This window comes from Botrytis fragariae (assembly GCF_013461495.1).
Source record: "Botrytis fragariae strain BVB16 chromosome Unknown tig00000037, whole genome shotgun sequence".
NCBI lineage: Eukaryota > Fungi > Ascomycota > Leotiomycetes > Helotiales > Sclerotiniaceae > Botrytis > Botrytis fragariae.
The window spans coordinates 316,585-339,423 of record NW_023500990.1 but is presented as its reverse complement, the minus strand read 5'-3'; the positions used below and the strand labels follow the sequence as shown (position 1 = coordinate 339,423).

The following is a 22,839-nucleotide window of genomic DNA, read 5'->3' as shown; positions in this document are numbered from 1 at the left end:
CGGTGCTTCTCTTCACACCTCTCTCACAACTGGAGTCCGGATCCCATTCAAATTGTTTCCCGAGTACAAGAAACATCCGTGAAATGCTCGCATCCCCAGGTATCACAATGACAAGTCCTTCACCATTGACCTAGATTCAACATACTTCAAGGATGACCTCGAAGTTTTCAAAAGGGATAGGTCGACAATTCCTCGCTAGAAGAAGCCCTGGTCTTTGATACCCCTCGCAACTCCGCGTTTCAAAAAGAATGACTAAGATACCTCGCAACCTCTTACATTGACAGGTTTGGCAAGTCAGTGAATGAACATGAACCAGGACGTGGTCTGCCATGATATAAGTTCCTTACTTGACATCTGTCAGTTCGTGAGAAAGACATTCATGGTGTCAATTGGTGGCAAATCCACCATCTATCAACTCCGAGTCCGGGATCAATAGCACATTGAATATTCGTTTGGAACTCCAGTTTATTTGAGCCCGTGAAACAGTGGCCTTGCAAGTTAATTACATGAACTTGTTTCCTCCTCCATGTTTTTCGGCCGAAAAATGGAACTTTGTGAATCACAATACCGATACATAATGGTCTGCAGTCTTCCCTTGGCAGATTCTTTGTAGCTATAACAATAAGGCGGGATTTGTTTTTTTACGATTGGAAGAAGTCACTTCAAGCAAACGGGATTGTCCCTCGCGATTGAGAGATTAATAGGTTATGAATTCACATTGCTGCTCACTTCCAAGGAGTCCATGCCATCGAACTAAATTCGAACGTAGCTTTCTTCACAAGAACAATTCTTTGAGGTTAAAAATTGACTTAACAAAAGCCTCAATCTTTCCCCAGAATAAAATTCAATCCTTCTAGAAAAAAGAACTAATCGTATTGAATTGCCACTTCGATCATACAAAATACGAGGCTCAAGCCACAGAAAAATAAATGCTTTCGCCGATTATTACTCAGTCATGTCCGAGGGTCGGAATTTCGTTTCAAAACTTCGTATGCAATTTCCGTCACCACCCAAACGAGAATTACGACCCAAGACTGCGCTTGGATGTTTCCTAAAATGGAAAGATAATTCTTCCGAAATGTCTGCAAAAAGAATTCCACACAGAGGATAGAAACGGGAATGTAAGCAAGGGTCTCGCTGACATATATACGCAAGATGTTAACGAGAAGCTATATCCTCTTGAACAAATGCCCAAAGCATAGGGTATTTATATCTGCTGTCTTTCAATCAGGCTGTTGAGGCTGTGTAGAAATTTTCCTGTGCTGAAGGAAAACATGGAACAATCCCTTACGAATATCGATCAAGTCCGTGCCGAAATTTACAGCGTTTTCGATAATGAAGTTCGAATGCGAGCAATAATTACGGCGGCTGAATACACCGAGAAAGCTTTCTCAGACATTTATGTAAGATTGGCATATTATCGTAGTGAACTTGCTCTCAGGCAGAATTGATGAATCATACGTCTGCTAGTATAGTATCTGATGCTAAAGGTGCCTTTAGAGCTTCCATTCCATGGTAATGTCAAATTCACGTGCAGTTAGGTCTTATATTATGATGCTTGTCTCGAGTGTTCCATGCATACAGGTCAATTCTTGCGTGTTTATCATCAAGATCCTCGAAGTTGTACATAAAGACTTATGCGTGCAAACCACAATTTCAGCCTCACCTGTGTCAAGATATGACACGTAAGTATGCCAATCAACTCTCGCTACACCTGGGTTGAAATGACACATAAGCATGCCAATCACAATTCTAGCTTCACCTATATCGATTTGACATATTGGGAGCTTGTATATTACTGCACTAGCGATCACATTCACCTACTTGACTTTGATGAACTATCACATACTAGGAAACATTTCTCCCGAGCTTTCTGTCTGTTTGCAATATCATATGAAATTCATCATTATGAGATGGTTATCAACTGTGCAAGAGCGGCTTTTTTAAGAACATACAGCTGTCGCATAATGCATTTCTTGGGAATTTTCTGTCTGTTCGCAGAATCATAGTATGCTAATTACGATGAGATGATCTTCGGAAGTGGCTTTGCTCTGAACTTGCAGCCTATTGTAGGATAAATTCTTCCGCAAATCTCTGTAAATTTGGAATATCAAAATAAACTCTTATTATGATAAGATGGCTTTCCCATGGACTCTGACTTTGAGCCGTGTTTGACAGCGTGTGCCTGCAGCCATCATGAATGCATGAATACATCAATGGTTCACGCCAATATTTTGGACTCTCAATCTTGGTCCTTGAGAACTCGATTGTCGGTAAACCAGTGAAGATAGAATTCGTACATGCAATCATGTGCACAGTAGAAAGTCGGCCTTATTCAGCACTGAAAAGGTGATGCAAGCAGGTTCACAGAAAAGTAAATTGTGCATTAGTCTGTGTGTGAGATTCATGATCTCACCTCGATCAATTTGGTCGTTACTCAGATCAACGGGAAAGTTTTATGAGGATGGCTGGATTGTCGGTTGTTGATTATCAGCCTAGTACCCAACTAGTGCGGCTGTCAGAGCAGTCTCGCATAGTTCGGATACCATCGTATGCATAGCGTGAATCTTACCGAAACCCTATCTAGCCTGGAAAATATATATTCCTATTACCGGCAGAACCGTGGTTTCCAAGCTACCTCTTGTGAACAATCGAGTCATCATTGGTTATGGATTTGACTCAAAGTTTAGCTAGGAGTTACACTTTTAACCAATAAGAAGAAGGCTGCGCGGGAGAGCGGTAGATTAGGCAGCATAAGAATGTAAAGTTCGTAAATCAGTCCGTCATCAATCCATCTGGTCGAGAACGCTCTCAAATGACATGTATGGAACCGATCAACTATACCGATCAACCACCAGTCACTTATCCTGGGTCCGATATTGACGTGTTGCTCACCGGTAATCTGAGTCCCGCCGTCTCCGGGAGTTTTTCACCATTAGATTTTTGACACGCGAGTGCAATTTTGCTCGCATGCTAACAAAAATCATTGGAGTCCGATCTTTGCGGCGGAAGTCTGCCTTTAGCGTAACCCGCTAATTGATAAAGTGACGGTGGGACCCTAGACTGGTCACTGAGTTTCGCTTCCTCTGTTTTTGGCCTTACTCCTTGTACATTCGCATCCTAATCATGGTTGCCAAGTTTGGAGATCTGCGTAGTTCAAGCCAAATCTTAAACTCTTCGGACCAGCCCTAAGGCTCATTTGAGAAAGGATTTTCGGCTGAGGTTTTAACTAAATCAAGGCAAGTAAAAACTCATAAACAAATCTGTAGAACGTTGCATGTGGCTTTGAAACAATCAATCACCTACAGGTTATGCCGCCTGGGCACCTAGAGAGTGCCGCGATACTTTTTCTTCGTAGTGTCCTCGTAAACTCACCTGTCCCAGTACAGGGTCAATTCCAGCCCCCAAATTGAAATAAATTAACCATCACGAAGATAGCCCACAGAAATTTGATGTGGCGAAGCAAATTGATTAATTCATTCGTCAAGCGGTATCTTCTAAATTGAAAAAATATTATCGGTCGTCGAAAATTTATTTGTTTCGTATTGCGAAAAGAGTCAAAACATGCCGTTTTTGGGGGTGGGGGTTTCAAAAATTAATGAGAAATATTTGACACAACTCGCAACACTTAGCATCATGCAACCTCATCATAATACCTGCAGCGATTTGTGGAACTGAGAGCTTGCCTTATCGACTTATCGAACAGAAGCTGTACTGAACAAATTCCCCGTAACATCACATGCCAGTACCCATTCTTCGGAAACCGTTCAATTCCTGATACAAGACTAACTGTCAAATACACATCGTATTTATTTGTAGCCATGTTTAAAATGAAAGGGTTGCTTTGCCTGAGCAATGTCCAAACACCGATCACTCGATAGACGATGACAAACTCGGGACCGATAACAATTCTTTTGCTGAGAATAGATGATTGCGGTGATGACCTAATTACTCGGTGCTCTCATATTCAAGCGGTCTATTTTAAAAAGTAAATTTAAGAGGCTTAACAAGACCCATTGGTTCCACGCATCTGGGAACTAAAGATTTATCGTGAAAGACATTCTGTTTCTGTTCGCGAACCAATGAGCGTATGCAGTGCAAATCCAGAAAAAGAAATCTCAAAGCTTATCTTCCTTAATCCTAGTTGATCTGCATGGCCTGCCGGGACATTAGCGCAATAAACATGAGCAAACCTCTAAAGAAGAAACGAAACTATGATTAGGTACTCGAGTAGTGACAACTTAGACTACTTAGCACTGCACTGTAATCGGTGGTACCAAAGCGTCAGAATTGTCCGCCTTTTCCAGAACGGGGATCCGTGCAGGGGTAACTCTGCCAAATCATCTCTTATGCTATGATCGACGTTTAGCGGAACAAGGGAATGTCAATAGCTGGAATTAATTCACAACTGCATCGAATCGATTGTCCCATTAGCATGCAAGAAGTATGCAGTTGTAAGTGTATGGTACTGTTACACAGTATTTGCTCAGTCGAGCAGAATCGAGAATGACACTTGCAGCTCTTTGATAAGATACGTACCTAATCAATCCCCACTTCTTTACAACGTTTAAGCCTCTTCAAGAATGAGCTAGCGTAATCATGGTACCTAGCAAGGTTTGTCAGTGCAAACATCAGTCTCTCTCAATGCTTCTCGCAAGCAATCCAAGGGCGTCGAAGTTCGACCACACTTTTCCGTGTTTCAAGTCATCTTTCGATAGTCTCATGTATACCTGACTTTTGCCCGGCACGTCAATTTAGGATCGAGATTCTGATCGCCAATAATAGTACCTCTTTTGATTACGAGGAGTTAGCGTCACTGAAGAGCTTGAGCGCCCAGAATCTTACTGTAATATTCCCAAAGAGTTGACGGGGTTGGTGCACTATCGTGAACTTCTACCATGTGGATAAGGTAGGTGCAGTTGAAACAAGATGTAGGGTTAAAAATACACGGCTTCCGAAAAAGTATCTATGACCAAGTGAAGATCTCAACTTGTATATATGTATACTGTCAGGTACTCGTGAAATTAGACATCGCACTTTCGTTATCCTGACTTTCTACCCAGCATTCGTTCTTCGTTCCAATCTATTAATCTTTTCCAATACTTCAACGACTCCAAGCACTCCATAGTAATAGCGCGGGTCGCATAATTTTTTCAAGATGGATGTTATATTATTTGGAGATCAAACTGCAGACTGCCAGTCATTCCTCAAGAAAGCACTTCGTCGCAAGAACTGTCCTATCCTAAGCACCTTTTTAGAACAGGCCCATGCCGCCCTTCAAGATGAACTTTCATCACTTCCATCGACTGCCCGACAACATGTTGCTGTTTTCTCAAGTGTTTCCGAGTTTACTGAGCGATATTTTGAGGCCGACCACCCGGACTTGGCAGTCGAAAGCGCCATTACTTGCTTGGCTCAATTGACACATTTTATTGGGTATGTATAGAGTTTTTTTTAGATGCAATTGACCAAGAATACTTGAGCTGACCTGTCTTTCCTAGATTCTTCGAGGAGAACCCACTTGCATACTTGGAGCCCTCTAGCACCGAAGTACTTGCAGTGTGCACTGGGCTACTTGCCGCATCCGCAGTTGCATCATGCAAATCGCTTACATCTCTTATTCCCCTAGCTGTGCAAGCAGTACGCATTGCCTTCAGGCTGGGATCAAGAGTTGCAGCGGTTGGAAATCAATTGGAAACCGCGAGCGATAGACAAAAGACCTGGTCAACAATCGTAATGGGCACAAACCCAGAGGCAGCAGAGCATGCTTTGGCGGAGTTTAATGAGTCACGGGGACTTGTTCAATCAACGAGATTGTACATCAGTGCCATTGGTACCACCTCGATCACAATCAGTGGAACACCTACCCTCCGAGCTCAGTTTTTTGAAAACTGTGAGGCATTCCAAAATCTTCAACGACGCGAAATCAGCATTAGAGGGCCATATCATGCTGCCCACCTTTATAATCCACAAGACATTGAGAGAATTTTGTCACCATCAATTGTGGAAAGCTTGAGCAGCTATTCATCAGTCTTGCCACTTGTTGGAACCCCTGCACACAAGGAAAGTATACCAACAGTCGACCTGTTCAGAAACTCCATCATGGAAATTTTGGCCGAGCAGGTGAAATGGGACCGATTGGTGAAACTGGCTGTTGCAGACGTTCGAGAGTCTGAACAAACCGAAGTCAGAGTTCTTGCCATGGGACCAACCGCTCTCGGAAACAGTCTCGTCTCGGGACTCAAGAATGCCGGTAGCTTCAAACTCTCGATGGAAGACCACATTTCTTACTCCATGCAAAACACCATTCCAAGAGGAATGGTTGGCAGGATGTCCGAGTCCAAGATTGCCATCGTCGGAATGTCAGGTCGATTCCCCAATTCGGCTGACCATGAAGCATTCTGGGCACTCCTCGAACAGGGTCTCGACGTCCATAGAGAAATTCCCGCCAACCGATTCGATGCCAAATTACACTGTGACCCCTCCGGAAAAGGAAAGAATAAGACCCATTCTCCATTTGGTTGTTTCATCGACGAGCCCGGAAACTTCGACCCTCGATTCTTCAACATGTCACCACGAGAAGCTATGCAAACCGATCCAATGCAGAGATTGGCCATCTCCACTGCCTATGAGGCAATGGAGATGTCTGGATTCGTCAGAGATAGAACACCTTCCACCCAAGCACATAGAATTGGTACCTTCTATGGTCAAACTTCTGACGATTGGCGTGAGATCAACGCCGCTCAAGACATTGACACATATTATATCACCGGTGGTGTTCGAGCTTTTGGACCTGGTAGAATTAACTACCACTTCGGCTTCAGTGGTCCATCATACAGCGTGGACACTGCATGCTCGAGTAGTATGGCGGCTGTAAATTTGGCAGTCACTTCCTTACGTGCTGGTGACTGCGATACAGTATTCGCTGGTGGTATGAATGTCATGACGAATCCAGACATATTCTCTGGTTTGTCGAAGGGTCAATTCTTGTCAAAGACTGGGTCTTGTAAGACCTATGATGACAGCGCTGATGGCTATTGCCGTGGTGATGGTGTTGTCACTCTTATTCTGAAGCGACTTGACGATGCGGTGGCCGATCAGGATCCAATTCTTGGAGTCATTGCTGGTATCGCAACAAACCATAGTGCGGAAGCCATTTCCATCACTCATCCTCATGCAGGCGCGCAAAAGTTTTTGTTCCAGAAAGTAATGGACGAAGCTAGAGTAGATATTCGAGACGTCAAGTACGTAGAAATGCACGGAACAGGAACTCAAGCAGGAGATGGCGTAGAGATGGACAGTGTTTCTTCCATCTTTGCACCATCAAACAACCTTCGCCGTCGTCTTGATCAACCACTGTTTGTAGGTTCAGTCAAGTCTAACGTTGGACACGGTGAAGCTGTTTCAGGTGTAACTGCTTTGGTAAAGATCATGATGATGCTCAAGAAAAGTATGATCCCACCACATTGCGGTATCAAGACGAGAATCAACCAGACATTCCCCAAGGATTTGAAAGATAGAAATCTCAACATGGCTTTCAAGCCAACACCGTTCCCTAGACCTACAAATGGGAAGCGATATGTCTTCATGAATAACTTCAGTGCCGCAGGTGGTAACACCGCCACTTTGCTCGAGGATGCACCAATCCGACAGCTTGATGGTTGTGACCCAAGAACATCGCAAGTTGTCATTGTGTCAGCAAAGTCTCTTGCGTCATTCAGAAACAATGTTCGAAATATTCTCAACTGGTCAAGAGATCAACCCAGCTCATGCCTGCCAAGTCTTGCATATACCACATCTGCTCGCCGTTACCACTACCAATATCGTGTCGCAGTTGATGCCAAGGATTTGCAAAGTGTTCAAAATGCTTTAAGCGCTTACACAGAGGGTCCTCACGCTCCAGTATCGAGTGTTAAGCCAAAAGTTGCTTTTGTTTTCACCGGTCAAGGATCACACTATCTTGGAATGGCTAAGGCCTTCTTCTGTGATATAGAACAATTCCGCAACGATGTCGAGGATTTTGATCAAATGGCCCAAGCCCAGGGCTTCCCATCTTTCATTGGCCTCATCGATGGAAGCATCACTGACCTTAGCGTTGCTTCTCCAGTCATGACTCAATTATCCATTCTTTGTGTGGAGATAGCTGTTGCAGCACTTTGGCAATCATGGGGAATCGAGCCATCCGCCGTTGTTGGACACTCTCTCGGAGAATATGCAGCTCTTCAGGTCGCTGGCGTGATCTCCACACATGATGCCATTGCTTTAGTCGGCAATCGTGCTCAGCTTTTGGTTTCAAAGTGTATTGCGGGTAGCCATGGCATGTTAGCAGTTCGGGCAGGCTTTGCTGCAGTCGAGCCTTACTTGTCAGATATTGAATGCGAGAAGGCCTGCATCAACGGCCCTGAGGAAACAGTGTTCTCGGGTACTGTTGAGAACATGAATCGTCTTAAGGAGGTCTTGAGCGCACAAGGCTTCAAGAACACCATGCTCAATGTTCCTTACGCCTTCCACTCCGCTCAAGTCGAGCCCATTTTGGACTCTTTTATTCAATCTGCAAAACCAGCTGTTTTCCACCAGCCAAGAATCCCAGTTATGTCAACACTTCTTGGAAACGTCGTAGAGGATTCAGGTGTCTTTGGTCCAGAGTATCTTGCTAGACATTGCAGAGAAAGCGTCGACTTCCTAGGCGGTGTCAGTTCTGCCATGAACAATGGAATTATTGACGAAAAGACCTTGTTTGTTGAAATCGGCCCACACCCAATCTGTTCCAACATGGTGAAAGCAATCATCGGTACAAGTGCCATTACTGTGCCATCACTAAGCAGAAATGCCGATGCATGGACAACGACAGCCACCAGTTTGGCAACTCTCTTCAACTCTGGTCTTGACTTCAATTGGAATGAGTATCATGCCAATTTCAAGAGCGCACATGAGGTCCTCGATTTGCCTTCTTATTCTTACGATGACAAGGTTTATTGGATCAACTATCGCGGAAACTGGTGTCTTACTAAAGGCGACACGCAAATGATCGCGCCTGCAGAAGCACGACCAACCTTCTCGACAACTACTGTGCAAAAGATTCTCTCCGAGGTTGTTGATGAGAATAACGTTAATGTTGTTGCTGAGTCTGACCTTATGGAACCAAAGCTACGAGCCGCCATTTCTGGTCATTTGGTTCATGGCCAACCACTCTTCCCATCATCCATCTATGGTGATATGGCTTTGACTATCTGCGATTATGCACTTAAGCTCGCTCAGCCGGATGCTAAATCTGTCGGTTTCAATGTCGGAAGTATGGAAACTCATAAGCCATTGGTTCTCGATAAGAACGCCAAAACTCATATCCTTCAAATTGAGACCAAGCTTGATCTTACTCATCGACGCGGAACCGTCAACTTCCGCACATTCGGAACAGATGGAAAGCCAGTTGAACAAACCAAGTGTGAGGTGACTCTTGAGGATTCATCATCATGGTTGAAAGATTGGGACCGTCGCAAGTTCCTTGTCCAAGGACGAATTGAGACTTTGATGAGCCACAAAGAAGTTCATAAGGTTCAAAGAGGAATGGCTTACAAATTGTTCGGCGCCCTTGTCGACTATGCTCAACAATATCGTGGAATGGATGAAGTATATCTGTGGAGTGAACAATGTGAGGCAACCGCCAAAGTACAATTCCAGACATCAGATAATGATGGCAAGTTCTTCATGAGTCCATACTGGATCGACAGTGTTTGCCACATTTCCGGATTCATCATGAATGCCAACGATGCTGTCGATTCTACCAAGCATGTCTACATTTCGCACGGATGGGAGTCGATGAGATTCGCCAAGACCATGTCAGCAGACAAAGAGTACAGATCCTACATCAAGATGCAGAAGGTGCCAGGTGGTGGTGAAATGGTTGCTGGTGATGTATACGTCTTCGAAGGCGATGAAATCATCGCAGTTGTTGGAGGTATCAAATTCCAGCGCGTACCCCGCACCCTCCTCCAGACCCTACTTGCACCAAAAGCTATCCCAGCTCGTGGTGGTGCTAAAGCAGCTCCAGCTCCAACCAAAGCCATTGCATCCAAACCATCAAAAGCTGTCTCCAAGCCTGATCTCAAAATTGTCAGTAAACCAGTTTCAAGGGGTATCTTCTCCAAAGCATTGGCAATCATGGCTGAGGAAATCGGATGCGATATCGCTGAGTTGGCAGGCCCAATGAGATTCTCTGATATGGGCGTCGACTCGCTTCTTGGTTTGAGCATTTCTGGCAGATTCCGTGAAGATCTCGAGATTGACTTCCAAAGCAGTGTCTTTGAACATGAGCCTACTGTAGATCATCTCAAAGCTTACATGACCAGATTTGAAGACGATAACGGTGCTGAAAGTTCTGGAATGTCTACCCCGGAAATGGTTTCTAGCGATTCGAGTGAAATTGGGGATGACGGGTTTGATCTCGTTGAAAGTGACCCTGAAAGCTCTGCCGCCGATGCCGATGGCGATAGCGAAAATGCAATAATCATTCAAATCATCAGATCTACCATTGCGGAGGAGATGGGCGTTGAGATTGAGGAGATAACTGATAACACAGACCTGGCTACCATGGGTATGGATTCTCTCATGAGTTTGAGCATCTTGGGTGCGCTCAGAGAGAAGACTGGCCTGAATCTAAGTTCCGAGTTGTTGGTCGAAAACACCAGCGTGGAAAAGATTGAAACAACTTTGGGTCTAAGAGCAGCCAAGCAGCCAAAGGTTGTTGAGATTAAGAAGACAACAAAGATTACTAAGGTGACTTCCGCATCAGTACAACCAGCTGCTCCAACTCAAGTCGCCAAACCCATCAATGTATCTCAATACCCTCCATCGAAGTCTATCCTTTTGCAAGGTAACCCAAAGACCGCAACTCGCACACTTTTCCTTCTTCCAGATGGTTCTGGTGTCGCTTCTTCTTACGCCCCACTTCCTCAAATTGATCAAGATCTAGCTGTATTTGGTCTCAATTGCCCTTTCATGAAAGACCCTACAGATTTCAATATCGGTGTTCCAGCAGTCACTCAAATTTACCTCGCCGAAATCCAACGTCGTCAACCACATGGACCATATCTCCTTGGAGGTTGGTCTGCCGGGGGTGTGCTTGCATACGAATGCACCCGTCAGTTGATTGCAAAGGGTGAGAAGGTCGAGAAACTTGTCTTGATTGATTCACCATTCCCTATTGGACTTGAAGCCCTACCAGCTTCCTTCCATCAATATTGTGCCAAGGTTGGTCTTCTTGGCGATGGTGGGCTTGAGTCATTGCCAAAATGGCTCCTTCCCCATTTCTTCTCCACCGTACGCGAACTCACTGCCTACTCTGATCACTTGGGATCTCTACCGTCCATAAACACTGTCAACATGCCACAAACCATCGCCATCTGGGCTCGTGATGGTATTGTCCACAAGGAAGATGATCTTAAGCCAGAGTGGGATCCCAAGGTGAGGATGCCCAACTCTATGGACTGGTTGACTCATGATCGCAAAGATCTCGGACACAATGGATGGGAGAAGTTGGTCGGAGAGGGAAACATCAAATGTATGAGCACAGATGGAAATCATTTCACGATGATGAGAGATCCAATCGTAAGTTAATTCTCTGAGGTTCAATGTATGTGGGGTAATTTGCTGACTAATCATTGCAGACAAACGACTTGGCCAAGCTCATGAAGCAAGCTCTTAAGATGTAAAATCAACTTTTATATCATGGCACAATTGCCCTTAGATTTCATGTTTTTCCTTATGATTAGCAGTATTATTTTGGGGGTTTGGGTATGGGCTGGACAGGAGTTTATTTTTACACTTGCATACGATTCATAATCCTGCACGATTCAACGCGTTTGCACGTCTAAGGCGTACTTTGGGGGATTCAAGCGATAAAACAAATCGCTCTTGTTGTTTTAGAAAATTTCTTATAGTAGAAACTTTAGATAGTATAGAATTTTATATTTCATAATATACTTATATATAAGCTCCCACTTTCGTCGTGATGTTGAATGCATTTCTCTCGCATTCGAAAAACTTCGCTTCGCCATTATACACTGAGTCTGGCTGTTATCAATATCATGTGCACGTGAGGAAGTTTTTATTCATTCCAAATTTCTTTTGCGCTTTAAATTATTATGTTTGATTAAGCCGCGTCATGAGAAGTAAAATTCTCAAGAGGCCGGTTGTGTGCGAACAACTGTGAGCCGTCATCCGTAAGACTCTGAAAAGCTGGTTATGTGCACTAGAGACTTGAGATTAGCTGGCAAGTAACCAGGCATCTGTTTACCATCTTTGTTTTCGCGAAAGATAATCTTCGAAGATAAGAATTATGCTGAATAAATGCTGTATAGTGATACACATGGTATCTGGCCAACTCAATTTCGTCTCTAATGGAAGGAATTATGAGAGTCAAAAGAGCCAGAAATTGCATAAACGAAGGAAATATCTCTATCTCTCACTTTAGTTCAAGACTGGAATCATTCCCACTTCGATTACTTCCCGGGCTGACCAACAAAAAGTACAGATTCAGCCCGATGATAATTAAAACTCAGGCCGTCACTTGCTATACCGTCGCAAAGCCATCGCTCAGCTAAGACTGGCTATACTTTGTCAATCGACTGTGATCTACTGCGAAATTTGATTATTATAATCGAAATATGTAAAGGATGCCAAACATGGAGGTTTTCATGGATAACTATAATCTTTTGAAGACGTGCTTTCACAACTCAACACACAGCACGGTTGCTTCTATGAGCTGAATGCCGCCTGTCACCCATGATGTTGAGAACAACTTCAACTTATCGGTTCAGCAAGGTATAGATATTATATCACTCCCCGCATCTAGATGCTTCCAGGCCCGTTCACATTCACAAGAAGATAGCCCCTTGGACTTCCCCTTCCCCGCAAAGTCTTCCAGAAGAAAATTTGGCTTCTTTGTCAAGAATAAGTTTGGTTGCGCTATACTTGTAGTTCAGAATTTTTTTGGCATTTGAGAGTCAGACATTGTAAATACGACAATTAAGGGATGAGATGAGTCGGGGCGATAAAGGCTATAGTTGGTAACAGAGGTTCAGTCTATTAAATGCGAAATCTCTTTCCTGTAATCTCCAAAGGTTTCAATCGCTACTCATACTCAGTCGGTGTGTCTCATAAACCCTTAAATGTAGATGCATTCAAGCAAATACCAGCTTTGAGTGAGCTTTTAGTTATGGACAGTACAGTTTGAGCCAAATTGAATATCTAGAAAGTCTCTCTGATTGATCTCTCACGTCAGAATCACTCAATTTGTAAAATAAGTCTACACATCTGTTACATAGCTCAAATGCTCGTGCTCGGGTATCTACATACTCACTGGACAGCCTTCTTAAGCTGGGTATGCACAACCTTGACACTTCAGTTGGTTGAAAAGCCAAACAAATTATACCCTTCAACATGCGGCTATGCGAATCCCGCAGAATAGCCATCTACATATCAAGCTCGAGAGGCCTAAATTTAAGCCTCTCTCGAAATCCTCATACTTAGCCGATTCGGGCTATATATCTGATGTCTTTCGCGATATAACAACTGTCTATTTAATTTCCCTACCGTACACATACTGCAAATCATGACTCTACCAGACATCAACATCAAAGACTAAGTGTCTAGAACCAGGACAAAGCTTGGCTATCAGCACTGGCAATGGCGAGGTTTGGATAAACAGAATTTGTAATCGATATTCTATTGAAGACTAGCTCCTGTAGATGATGATTTCAATCGAGAGATCATTACTAGACACACATTCATATGATGCAGAACCATCCTTCAGCTACTCCGTCAAAGCTAAGAAGGAAGCGGATAGAAAATAGCAGTCCCAAATATGGATCGATTGACCGAGTATGGTAACCTTTCGTAGACACCGAGCAGAATTGATAGAATATAACACTTACTTTTTCCTCCCCGCGCAACAGAACATCTGAGTTCGAATTTCGAAACATCCCATGTGGAACTATACAACATGTACATCCCAGAGTAGATCAGGGGTTCAGATCGTGCATACCATAATGGCGGGTCGATACCCGCCCCGGAATCTTGCATGCACCCACCATTTCTCTTCATCTCTTATGTTGCACATCTAAAGATTGTTTACTTTCACTCGCTCCACCAATCAATCTTGAATGCGAAACTTCAACCCCTTACTGTAATTTTCGCGATATCTGGAGATTTTTGTTGCATATCTAGACATTGTTTACTTCTATTTACTTTGGATAAATGAACCAATCATCTTCCACAATTTCTCCCGAATACTTTAAAGTAAAGAATATGTATAGCCCTATAAGGCAAAGATTGTTTCTACTATTCGCTGGCACGGCTGGCAGCTGTAACTAGATGCCGCTAAAGATGAAGTGGGGTAGTAAGAGGTAAATCAGTGGGTACACCGCTCTTTGTACAACTCGGTGAGGGGTGTTTGTTGGTCATTGCTTTAAGAGGGTGGTGATCAATGAGCACGGGGAAAGGTGGAATCATGAAAGAGATCACGAATAAGTTGGTATGTAATGATGCGTGGCAAAAAGTGTCGCTAACGCAAATGAAAAACATGAAACATAGGCAGAAAAAGGAATGTAAAGGGTACCAAAACCGCATGAATACTGATGAAACACACCAAGCATGAATGTCAAATTTTAGCTATTGTAGAATTCAGAGACTGAATCAAGCATCCCTCCATACCCAAGAAACTCCCTCACCACTCCTTTCCTAACCGAAAAACCCCTCTAAGCCTGCTTAGGTACTCAACCTTCACAACAAGTTTCTGTCCACTGACGCCCCTCTTTCAAATTATCTAAAACCTTTCGCGCAGTTGCAATATCTCCTTCTACAATCTCTACCGGCGGAGCGGTAACTACATACTTCTTTTGCAAAGCATCTTGCAAGAAATCATTGAAAATCATGCACCTACATCTTGAGCATCGGTACCAAGACGAGCAGCCACCGTCATGAAGACTTCCACATCTTCAAGTCTTGGATATTCTTCTGGTGAAGGAACAGTCAAGACAAATTTGCCCTTACCATTCCCCGTAGCCGATAAAATATCAGCCAAGAGTTGAGAAGTATCATTCTCTGTAATAGCGTCAAATCCCGATGTGAGCTCCACATCCGAAGCTTTAATTTCCTCTATAATATTTCTCACAACTTCCGGATCCCCCTAATCGAAAGTAGCGGTTGCATCAATGGATTTGAAGTATTCGTGATGTCTTTCACTAGCCGTCGTGAAGACTTCACATCCCGCCAGGTTACCAAGTTGTATAGTGGCAGTCCCTACAGACGACTCGCCTCCCCAAGCCAACATTCCTTCATTTCTTTTCTCCCTTTTCAAAGCATTCTCAAAAATTCTAGTAGTAAATAGAACTCCACAGCAGCCGTAGCCATAGCCATGGGAGAAGTACTCGCATCCTCAAAGCTCACATTATCCGAAATCTTCGTCGCTGCAATTTCTCTAAGCATGGTACAGGATTGCCAAGCCCATAATCTATCTCACTGTTGTAAAAAAGAAAACTGTCGCGAATCCAGTGATACTCTCACTGTTGTAAAAAAGAAAACTGCCGCGAATCCAGTGATACTCTCTCTGACTTTAAATCTCGTAATAGAGAAACCATTGACCAACGGATTCGATAGTGCCTGAAAAGTCACTGCCGAGGACGTTGGGATAGGAAGTGACGAAGAGATTTTAGGCTTGGATTTTCAAATCGAGCGGGTTGACAGCTATTGTATCATTGCGAATGAGGAGCTTGTCGAGGCCGGGGGCAGGGCTAGGTCGGTGCTCGATAGTCATTTAGCTTTCGTCGTCTTGATTATGGTATTGAGGTCGACTTGAAATTGAGGAGCAAGATGCATATGGTGTGTTCTTCCAGTACAAGAGTTCTGGTAGACATATATTATTCTACAACAAGAGGTCATTGCCATACCATTGTGGGCATACGGAACGTACCTCGCCGCAAACACGCGCCGTGATTTACGATACACCATCAAATTTACAAGAACCGAGTGCTCTGGCCTGCGTAATGGTAATCCAAATGCTAAGAAGCAGCCACGAATCCCATACTTACCCATTGAAGTTCACGGAATTTTCCCCACAGGATGAATTAACTCGGCTAACATAGGTAAACAAATCATCACAGGTTTGTGATAATGTGCTAATACTTGAACATAAGGAAGTGTTACTATGACTAGTGGTTGAGGTAACATCACGTGAAGGCGGACTAGTCCTCTAGTATTCTCTAGTGCCAAATTGAGTTTATGCTGCATTTATAAAATCTGTCATTTTTACAATACATAGCTCAGTACAACAACAGAAAGACCTTTGATCTTGTGACATGGTATAATACAAACGAGTGACAAAATATCATGGAGACACCGCGCAAAAACGACTTTCTGATACGGACCGAGAGGCCCAAACTTTCAAAACATATCGGATGACGTGAAGAAGGCTACGAACAAGAGTCATAGAAAGTTTTTTCAAACAAGTAAGAAGTGTCCAAAGAACTTTCTTTGCACAATCATGTATCAATTCTAGTCCTTGCTAACAAATGGTCCATACAGTCCATGCTAAAGATATAGTCACTCGTATTCAAGACTGGGTGAAAACTATACAGGTTAAACTTTCTTGTGAGCGGGAAAGAAGAATTGCTCATAGAAATGAAGGAATCAATCTATTATACGGTTACTATGTAGAAAGGAAATTCATCTTGAGATCTCAGCGAAACTCGTGTGACCATCACCCCAAGAAGATGTATGCTCTGTCTCAGAAGATGATGGAGCAGCACAAAAGATTGGTGGCAAGTGAAAGAAACATAAACGAAGTGGAGGATATAAAGGAGATTGCCCGAATCGCGATGAAGAATGTTCCTTACCGCGCCAAACACTCTTTCAAAAGCAAGAAAATTCTTCCTAGGGTGCTATTGAAGTCCCGACGTGACACTTGCACAAGAGACAGAGAACAGAAATTCAATGAGGGAGTATTGCCAAACCTTATCTTCCATCGTGTATTATCCGGCCGTAGGAAACCGAGGTCTCAGAGAACATGGCTGAAAGCCCAAAGACGAAGGAGAAAAGATCAATCGACGTTTTTACCCAGTCCACATGCGATTAATCTCTTCGAAAGAATTCGGCCACATCACCTAAATCCAGTCCCCCTGGACCAGAAAATAGCCTAATCAAGTTCATCACAGGGTCCGAATAACAAATTTTCCAAGTTCACAAGTCTGCCGCCTGAACTTCGTCAAACGATATGGAAAGCTGCCCTTCTGGAAGGTCGCCATGTCCTTGAAGACGATTGGAAAGATGGACGATGTCACCTTCTACCATCACCTGAAGTGTCTAATTCTAAGAATCCCCTTCAATTGGCTTGCAGAGAATCTCATGAAGTTGTACAAGAACGTTATACTTTTGTATTCCAACCAATGAGTGATGAGATGACGGCACAAGACCCTGAAAACATTACCGCACTTAACCTTCTACCTCTGAACCCGGACAAAGATATCGTACATAGATACTTATTGTTAAAGGCGAAAGACATTTGGGCACATGAATTCTGGGGACTTACTCCAGTCAAACATCTGTCGCTGGATGGCGATTATTTCTATGATAGCGAAAACGATCATGACACCCTGACGTATCACGATGAAATGGACGCAATCGAATGCATAGAAGCTGCGTGTCCCAATCTTGAAATTCTGACAATCAGAGTCGAGGGACATGGTTTTATTCGGAACCTCTTAGGATACGATACCCGTGTCGACTCTGACTTCATAGAGTTGAATTCTAGTTTCTTTGACCATGTGGCAGCCACAATATCCAATGGAAAGAATTGCCCCTTGTGGAAGATACGGCGCAATGAAGATTTGAGAGACATATACACAAAACTCGCAAAGCTTCTCGATCGTACCAGGGGAAGAAACTCTGAGTATTGGAAGCGAGTGAATATGAGGGTCGTTTTGTTACAGAAGCCGGTCTACGACTGGGCATACCGATCAATGTGTAAGGAGTTATCATCTTTGCTTGGATATGTTCATGGAACATAGAGGATTCTCATTTTGGGGTCAATCGGGGTTTCGTGAAGAGGAAGGATTTAAACTTTGAGGTGTCTCATTTGTATCGTATATTTTGATACCTGGCTATAGAAGAATGACTGGTTAAGGAATTCAAATGTCAGGCTAGGTACTTTAGTTCGAAATAGATTCTTGTATTGGATTCTTGAATGACAATTGCAATGTATGGTACAAATCTCCAAGCAAAGAAGTTCACTGAGCACTGTTCCGCACCCTTTCGTGAAGCCACAGCAGCCACAGCAGCCACACATGAATCAATCGATATGTACCTTTTCACACCAAGGCTGAATCATAGCCTCATCAACTTTTTCTAGATCAAACCTCAACCTCATCTAGAAATCATTTATCTAGGGACTCGCTATTTCTTGTCTCATATATATTATATAATATGCCACTCTTCACTCTTCCCATATCTGATACATCTCAAACATCTGCCACCACTCCCCACATCCACTTCGCACCTCTCTCTATACGATCCCAAAAACGAAAGCGGCGCGATAGCGATAGCGATCAAGATGACGAGTACAATAATGATTATATTGCGAACACAAATACCAATTCAGGAAAAGGAAAGGAAACAGGTGACGGAGAACCATCATACCCTTCTGCAGAAAATACCAATCCCTTGAGTTTAACGCCGGCAGAGGTGATGCAATATCGATTGGCTGGCTTGGGACTCGATAAAGAATTACCATCAAAAACTGGAGTAAAAAATTGGCCGCATAGAGGATTACCTTCCAGGTATTCTGTAATTTCCGATGATCGTGAATCTGCTGTCAGGTCTCGAGACGATGAGGACGAAGATTCCGAAGAGGAATCTGCCAAAAGCCGAAGAGAAAGGGAAAGACGTAAGAAGGAAGAAAAGAAGACCGGAAGGTCGAATTTGAAGATTCAGCATCTAAGTGTACTGGTTGCGATTATGATGAGGAACTTGGAAGAGGGGGATATGGAGAGGGCAGGACGGGCTTGGAGTTTACTTTTACGGATGCAGATTTCGGGAAAGGGAATTGAAATCAGGAAGACGGGGTTTTGGGGTATCGGAGCAGAGTTACTGATGAGAGGTGTCACAAACAAACAGAGAAAAGAATGGTGGGAAGAGGATATGGGAGAAAGGAGTGATGGTGATGATGGGAACAATAATGTCGGGGAACCAAAGGAAGAAGAAGACGGGAAAGGAGAAGATAAAGGATGCGAAGGAAAAAGATATGGTACAGCTGAAGGACTTCTCAAAGTGAAAGATTATTACGAACGTCTTATTCTTCAATATCCTTACAAACGACAATTCCACGGTTCGGTTACTGCGCTCGATTTTTGGCCTGCGATGCTTGGGTGCGAGATTTATGGAATACAATTTGAGCATAAAGATGGTTTACGAAAGATTGCCAAGCAAGCAGAGAAGGACGAAGATGGGGATATAAGTGATAGTGACATTAGCGACGAAGAAGAAGATATGGATAATAATGCCGAAGAAGGGGATCCAGGGGATAAAGCATTTTTAGCCCATCAACGTCGCCAAGACCGTCTCCTCAAACGACGAAAAGAAAAGCGCTGGGAAGAAAGAGATGAAGTTCGACGAGCAGCATTAGTAGCCACAGAATTGGTAGCTCAAAGAATGGATGAATTAATGACGACACCTCCATACTCTGATTCTAGAGTCCTGCTTCGTCTAAGAGGAATGGTAGCGCTATACATTGGAAATCTATGTGTACCGGAAAAATGGGAAGGTGATGAGGAATGGTTGGGTAAAATGAGAGGTGGAGCGATGGAGGCTGATAGAAGGTTTTTGGGACGGCAAAGAGAGGCAGAGGTTAGAAGGGGAATGGAGAAAAGGGAAGATGAGAGGAGGAAGGCTAGAGGCTTGTTTGGGAAGATTGGGGTCGAGTGGGATGATGGGGATGAGGGGATGGATTTAGATATGACTTTGGAGGGATACGAAGGGGATGAATGATCTGGGATTGTATGTCCATTAGAGGTGGATATGTCATCTGGGATTGGCCTACCAAACATTAAGGAGTCCTGGAATAGGTGGAGTTATAGGATAGATACCCCTTTTATCTTTATTTTGGTCGTTAGGGTCTCGTAACTGTTTTGGTTTACGAAAATGTTTCTTCATATTGATCTATTACTTTCTCACCGACTTATTTCGAGGTTCCTTTCGCCGGTGTACATTGACTTAGCTCATTGATCTTCCATAAGGCTATGAAGTTTTACTAGTCAAGAGACCGTAATTGATTTACATGGGCATATGTGGATATGTCATTTCAATCGTCAACTTGAAAGTCACTGAAACCAAGGCATGAGATAGAAAGTCAAATATAACAGTAAAATTTCTCAACATTCGTCATTAATTCTTTTCTTCATTAAGTAATCTATTCATCGATTGTACCCGATAGTGGTATGGTATCGTAAAACCCTGTAACCTTTTCCAAAACGCCCATTAAATGCTCATTACCATTCATGCCGCTCATAAATCATATGTTTGCCTTATCTTCTCTCATAAAGACTAGTTCCCACCTCTCATGCGCTGTAGACGCTCCAATCGATAGCAGCTACATCATCGTAACAGCTAACTGTTGCGGCGGAAGCATCTTCCGCTCCACTGCCCTCACTACATTGAGGCAACAATGCAACATCTGAACATCCAGCTGGGGTCTCTTGGCTATATCCTCTGTAGAAGAGTTGAATAGCAGGACCATATAGAAGCGTAGTGTTGCAAGCGTAGAAAGTTTCTCCCTGGTATCCATGGAGTTGAGTGGTTTGGGATGGAGATGCAGTAAGTCCCACATAAGGTTGACCAGCTCCTGCATTGATTTCTACCGTCGAACGACCGGAAGAAGAAGATGCGGGATCGGAAGGTGTGATGGTGAGGGATTCGGGGAAAGAGTCGGGTTCGCTGCCGGAATCGGTAATGGTGGAGGAATTGCCGAAGCGAACATCGGTGGCGGTGCCGTTGATGTAGAAAATGCGGGGATTGGCTTCGGTGTTATCTTCGGCAAGTACTGCATATGCGGTTCCGGCGCCGGTGTGATAGGATTCAAGAACGAAGTCGTTGATGGCGAGATCGCCGGAGGTAACGTTTGCCACCAGTGTGAAGTGAGTGGATGTGGATTTGGGTGGGGTGGAGTAGGTTTGTCGTCTGGTAGGAGCGGCGGAGGTGACGGAGGTGAGGAGAGCAAGGGTGCTCAAGATATTGGTGGTTGAGAATAACATTTTGATGAGTTTGTGTTTGTGTGTATGTGGTATGTGGTTTGGTAAAGTATGAAAGGATATATGTGAACCTTATGTAGCTAAAGTTTATGGTATAGCTGCTTCTAGTTACTTCTTCCGAGGAGGCTTTGATGTAAACACTGCCTTGATGATAAAGGATAAGTTACTTAGGAAAAGGCTTTGCTTTGATGGTGAATGATGAATTGAAGTGGCTTGTATGATAACTCAAATGGAGAGCTTCTTCGATACTTTTATATTATATCGCATTCCCAATCACCCCACAATGATCTTGTACATCATACGGTCAATATCTTGGAAATGGCGGGTAAATAGTAATGGTACTACCATTAATCGTGTTGGTGGCTGGTCATCGCCCCAGTGTTCTTTCCTAGTTCTCGACGATCGCCCGCATCATCCACTCAGAATCATCACAGGCGTAAGTTTAAATATATTGAATACATTAGTCTTCAGGTACGAAAGAGAACCCTGAAAAGGCTGTGAACCCACCTCCACAAATTCGGAAAAGATTGAAAAAGTGCAAAGGGAAAATAACTGGAAGATCGGGAGAATGATGTTATGCCAAGCTCGCTTAGACTTTTTTGATCCAATAGCACCCCTTCATGGGAAAATCCTCAGCCATTTTCAGCCACGACCGCAGATACTGTGCCTATTAAGAATTTTTTTATGTCTCTGTTCCTAGATGCGATCATCACCAGGGGCACGGATACGGATCTTTTCTACATTTGAATGAGGGGAAAGGATTGGATGAACATTGTAAGTGTTAATATCCCGACTTATGTTGTACATCATAGTCGGCAGATACGGATGGATTTAATCCATGCCAGAGAGCCAACATTTCGTTTTCATCCTCTTCGGCGATGACGATGCTATTCGTATGGGTGTAGTGCATGCCTGAAATCTTTCATATATTTCAATGTGAAAATTCTACAGTATAGCGCCAGGAATAACACTATCACACTATAGCACGAGCTATCAAAAGAGCTTGATAAGGCCATAGGTACCACCGATGCTAACAAGATTTTCACGTAAATAGCTTCATTGTGAAAGCTAATGTTCAAGTGCGGCACGTGTGTGGCTTGGTTTACAAGCATCGCTGTTACCGGCATACAAGATGCGCAAAGAATGGCTGGAGTATCACAAGAGCCGCGGATACGAAGATTTGTTTAGATATTCTACGCCTTGTAAAAACGTATCGTGTTGGCATGTCTTGCTTCAGATTACCTAAATATCAGACCTTTCTAACAGTTGTAAATCGTATTACACGGTATGGAAACTCTGGAAACTTTTCCAATGTCAGATCTCCCCAAAAATTGGATATCGTATCTGCGTATTCGGATTTCTGCGGACATCGGCATTACCGAACACTGTTCTGTCTGACAAATCTTCATATAAGTAATCGTACGACCCGAACTCAAAGTAGAACAGAATTACACCAAAACGAAAAGCTTGCCACTGCGTTTGGACAGACCGATTAGGATTACACAACTTGACTTGGTATTGAACACGAACAGTATTAACCCGGTTC

The 22,839-nt window shown here is 43.5% G+C and overlaps 7 protein-coding genes across 7 annotated transcripts; 5 read left to right on the top strand and 2 right to left on the bottom strand.

The window, feature by feature from the left end:
• Positions 1-1,274: 1,274 nt before the first annotated feature.
• Bfra_011441 (uncharacterized protein) lies at positions 1,275-2,009 on the top strand (the record flags this gene model as incomplete). Its single annotated transcript, XM_037341768.1, has 4 exons — positions 1,275-1,403; positions 1,442-1,490; positions 1,661-1,685; positions 1,757-2,009. 4 exons carry the CDS (start codon positions 1,275-1,277, stop codon positions 2,007-2,009), a joined length of 456 nt encoding a protein of 151 aa, XP_037194625.1.
• A 3,149-nt stretch (positions 2,010-5,158) lies between these two features.
• Bfra_011440 (putative polyketide synthase protein) lies at positions 5,159-11,989 on the top strand (the record flags this gene model as incomplete). Its single annotated transcript, XM_037341767.1, has 3 exons — positions 5,159-5,436; positions 5,502-11,604; positions 11,664-11,989. 3 exons carry the CDS (start codon positions 5,159-5,161, stop codon positions 11,706-11,708), a joined length of 6,426 nt encoding a protein of 2,141 aa, XP_037194624.1. The 3' UTR covers positions 11,709-11,989.
• A 2,937-nt stretch (positions 11,990-14,926) lies between these two features.
• On the bottom strand, positions 14,927-15,483 carry Bfra_011439 (uncharacterized protein; the record flags this gene model as incomplete). The annotated part of the gene is made up of 2 exons (XM_037341766.1): positions 14,927-15,184; positions 15,394-15,483. 2 exons carry the CDS (start codon positions 15,481-15,483, stop codon positions 14,927-14,929), a joined length of 348 nt encoding a protein of 115 aa, XP_037194623.1.
• Positions 15,484-16,787: 1,304 nt separating this feature from the next.
• Bfra_011438sa (uncharacterized protein) lies at positions 16,788-18,059 on the top strand (the record flags this gene model as incomplete). The annotated part of the gene is made up of 2 exons (XM_037341765.1): positions 16,788-16,931; positions 17,208-18,059. The coding sequence occupies 2 exons, from the start codon at positions 16,788-16,790 to the stop codon at positions 18,057-18,059; spliced, it is 996 nt and encodes a 331-aa protein (XP_037194622.1).
• A 415-nt stretch (positions 18,060-18,474) lies between these two features.
• Positions 18,475-20,034, top strand: Bfra_011437 (uncharacterized protein; the record flags this gene model as incomplete). The annotated part of the gene is made up of 1 exon (XM_037341764.1): positions 18,475-20,034. One exon carries the CDS (start codon positions 18,475-18,477, stop codon positions 20,032-20,034), a length of 1,560 nt encoding a protein of 519 aa, XP_037194621.1.
• Positions 20,035-20,603: 569 nt separating this feature from the next.
• Bfra_011436 (uncharacterized protein) lies at positions 20,604-21,296 on the bottom strand (the record flags this gene model as incomplete). Its single annotated transcript, XM_037341763.1, has 1 exon — positions 20,604-21,296. The coding sequence occupies one exon, from the start codon at positions 21,294-21,296 to the stop codon at positions 20,604-20,606; it is 693 nt and encodes a 230-aa protein (XP_037194620.1).
• A 280-nt stretch (positions 21,297-21,576) lies between these two features.
• Bfra_011435 (uncharacterized protein) lies at positions 21,577-21,967 on the top strand (the record flags this gene model as incomplete). The annotated part of the gene is made up of 2 exons (XM_037341762.1): positions 21,577-21,729; positions 21,905-21,967. The coding sequence occupies 2 exons, from the start codon at positions 21,577-21,579 to the stop codon at positions 21,965-21,967; spliced, it is 216 nt and encodes a 71-aa protein (XP_037194619.1).
• Between the last annotated feature and the right edge of the window lie 872 nt (positions 21,968-22,839).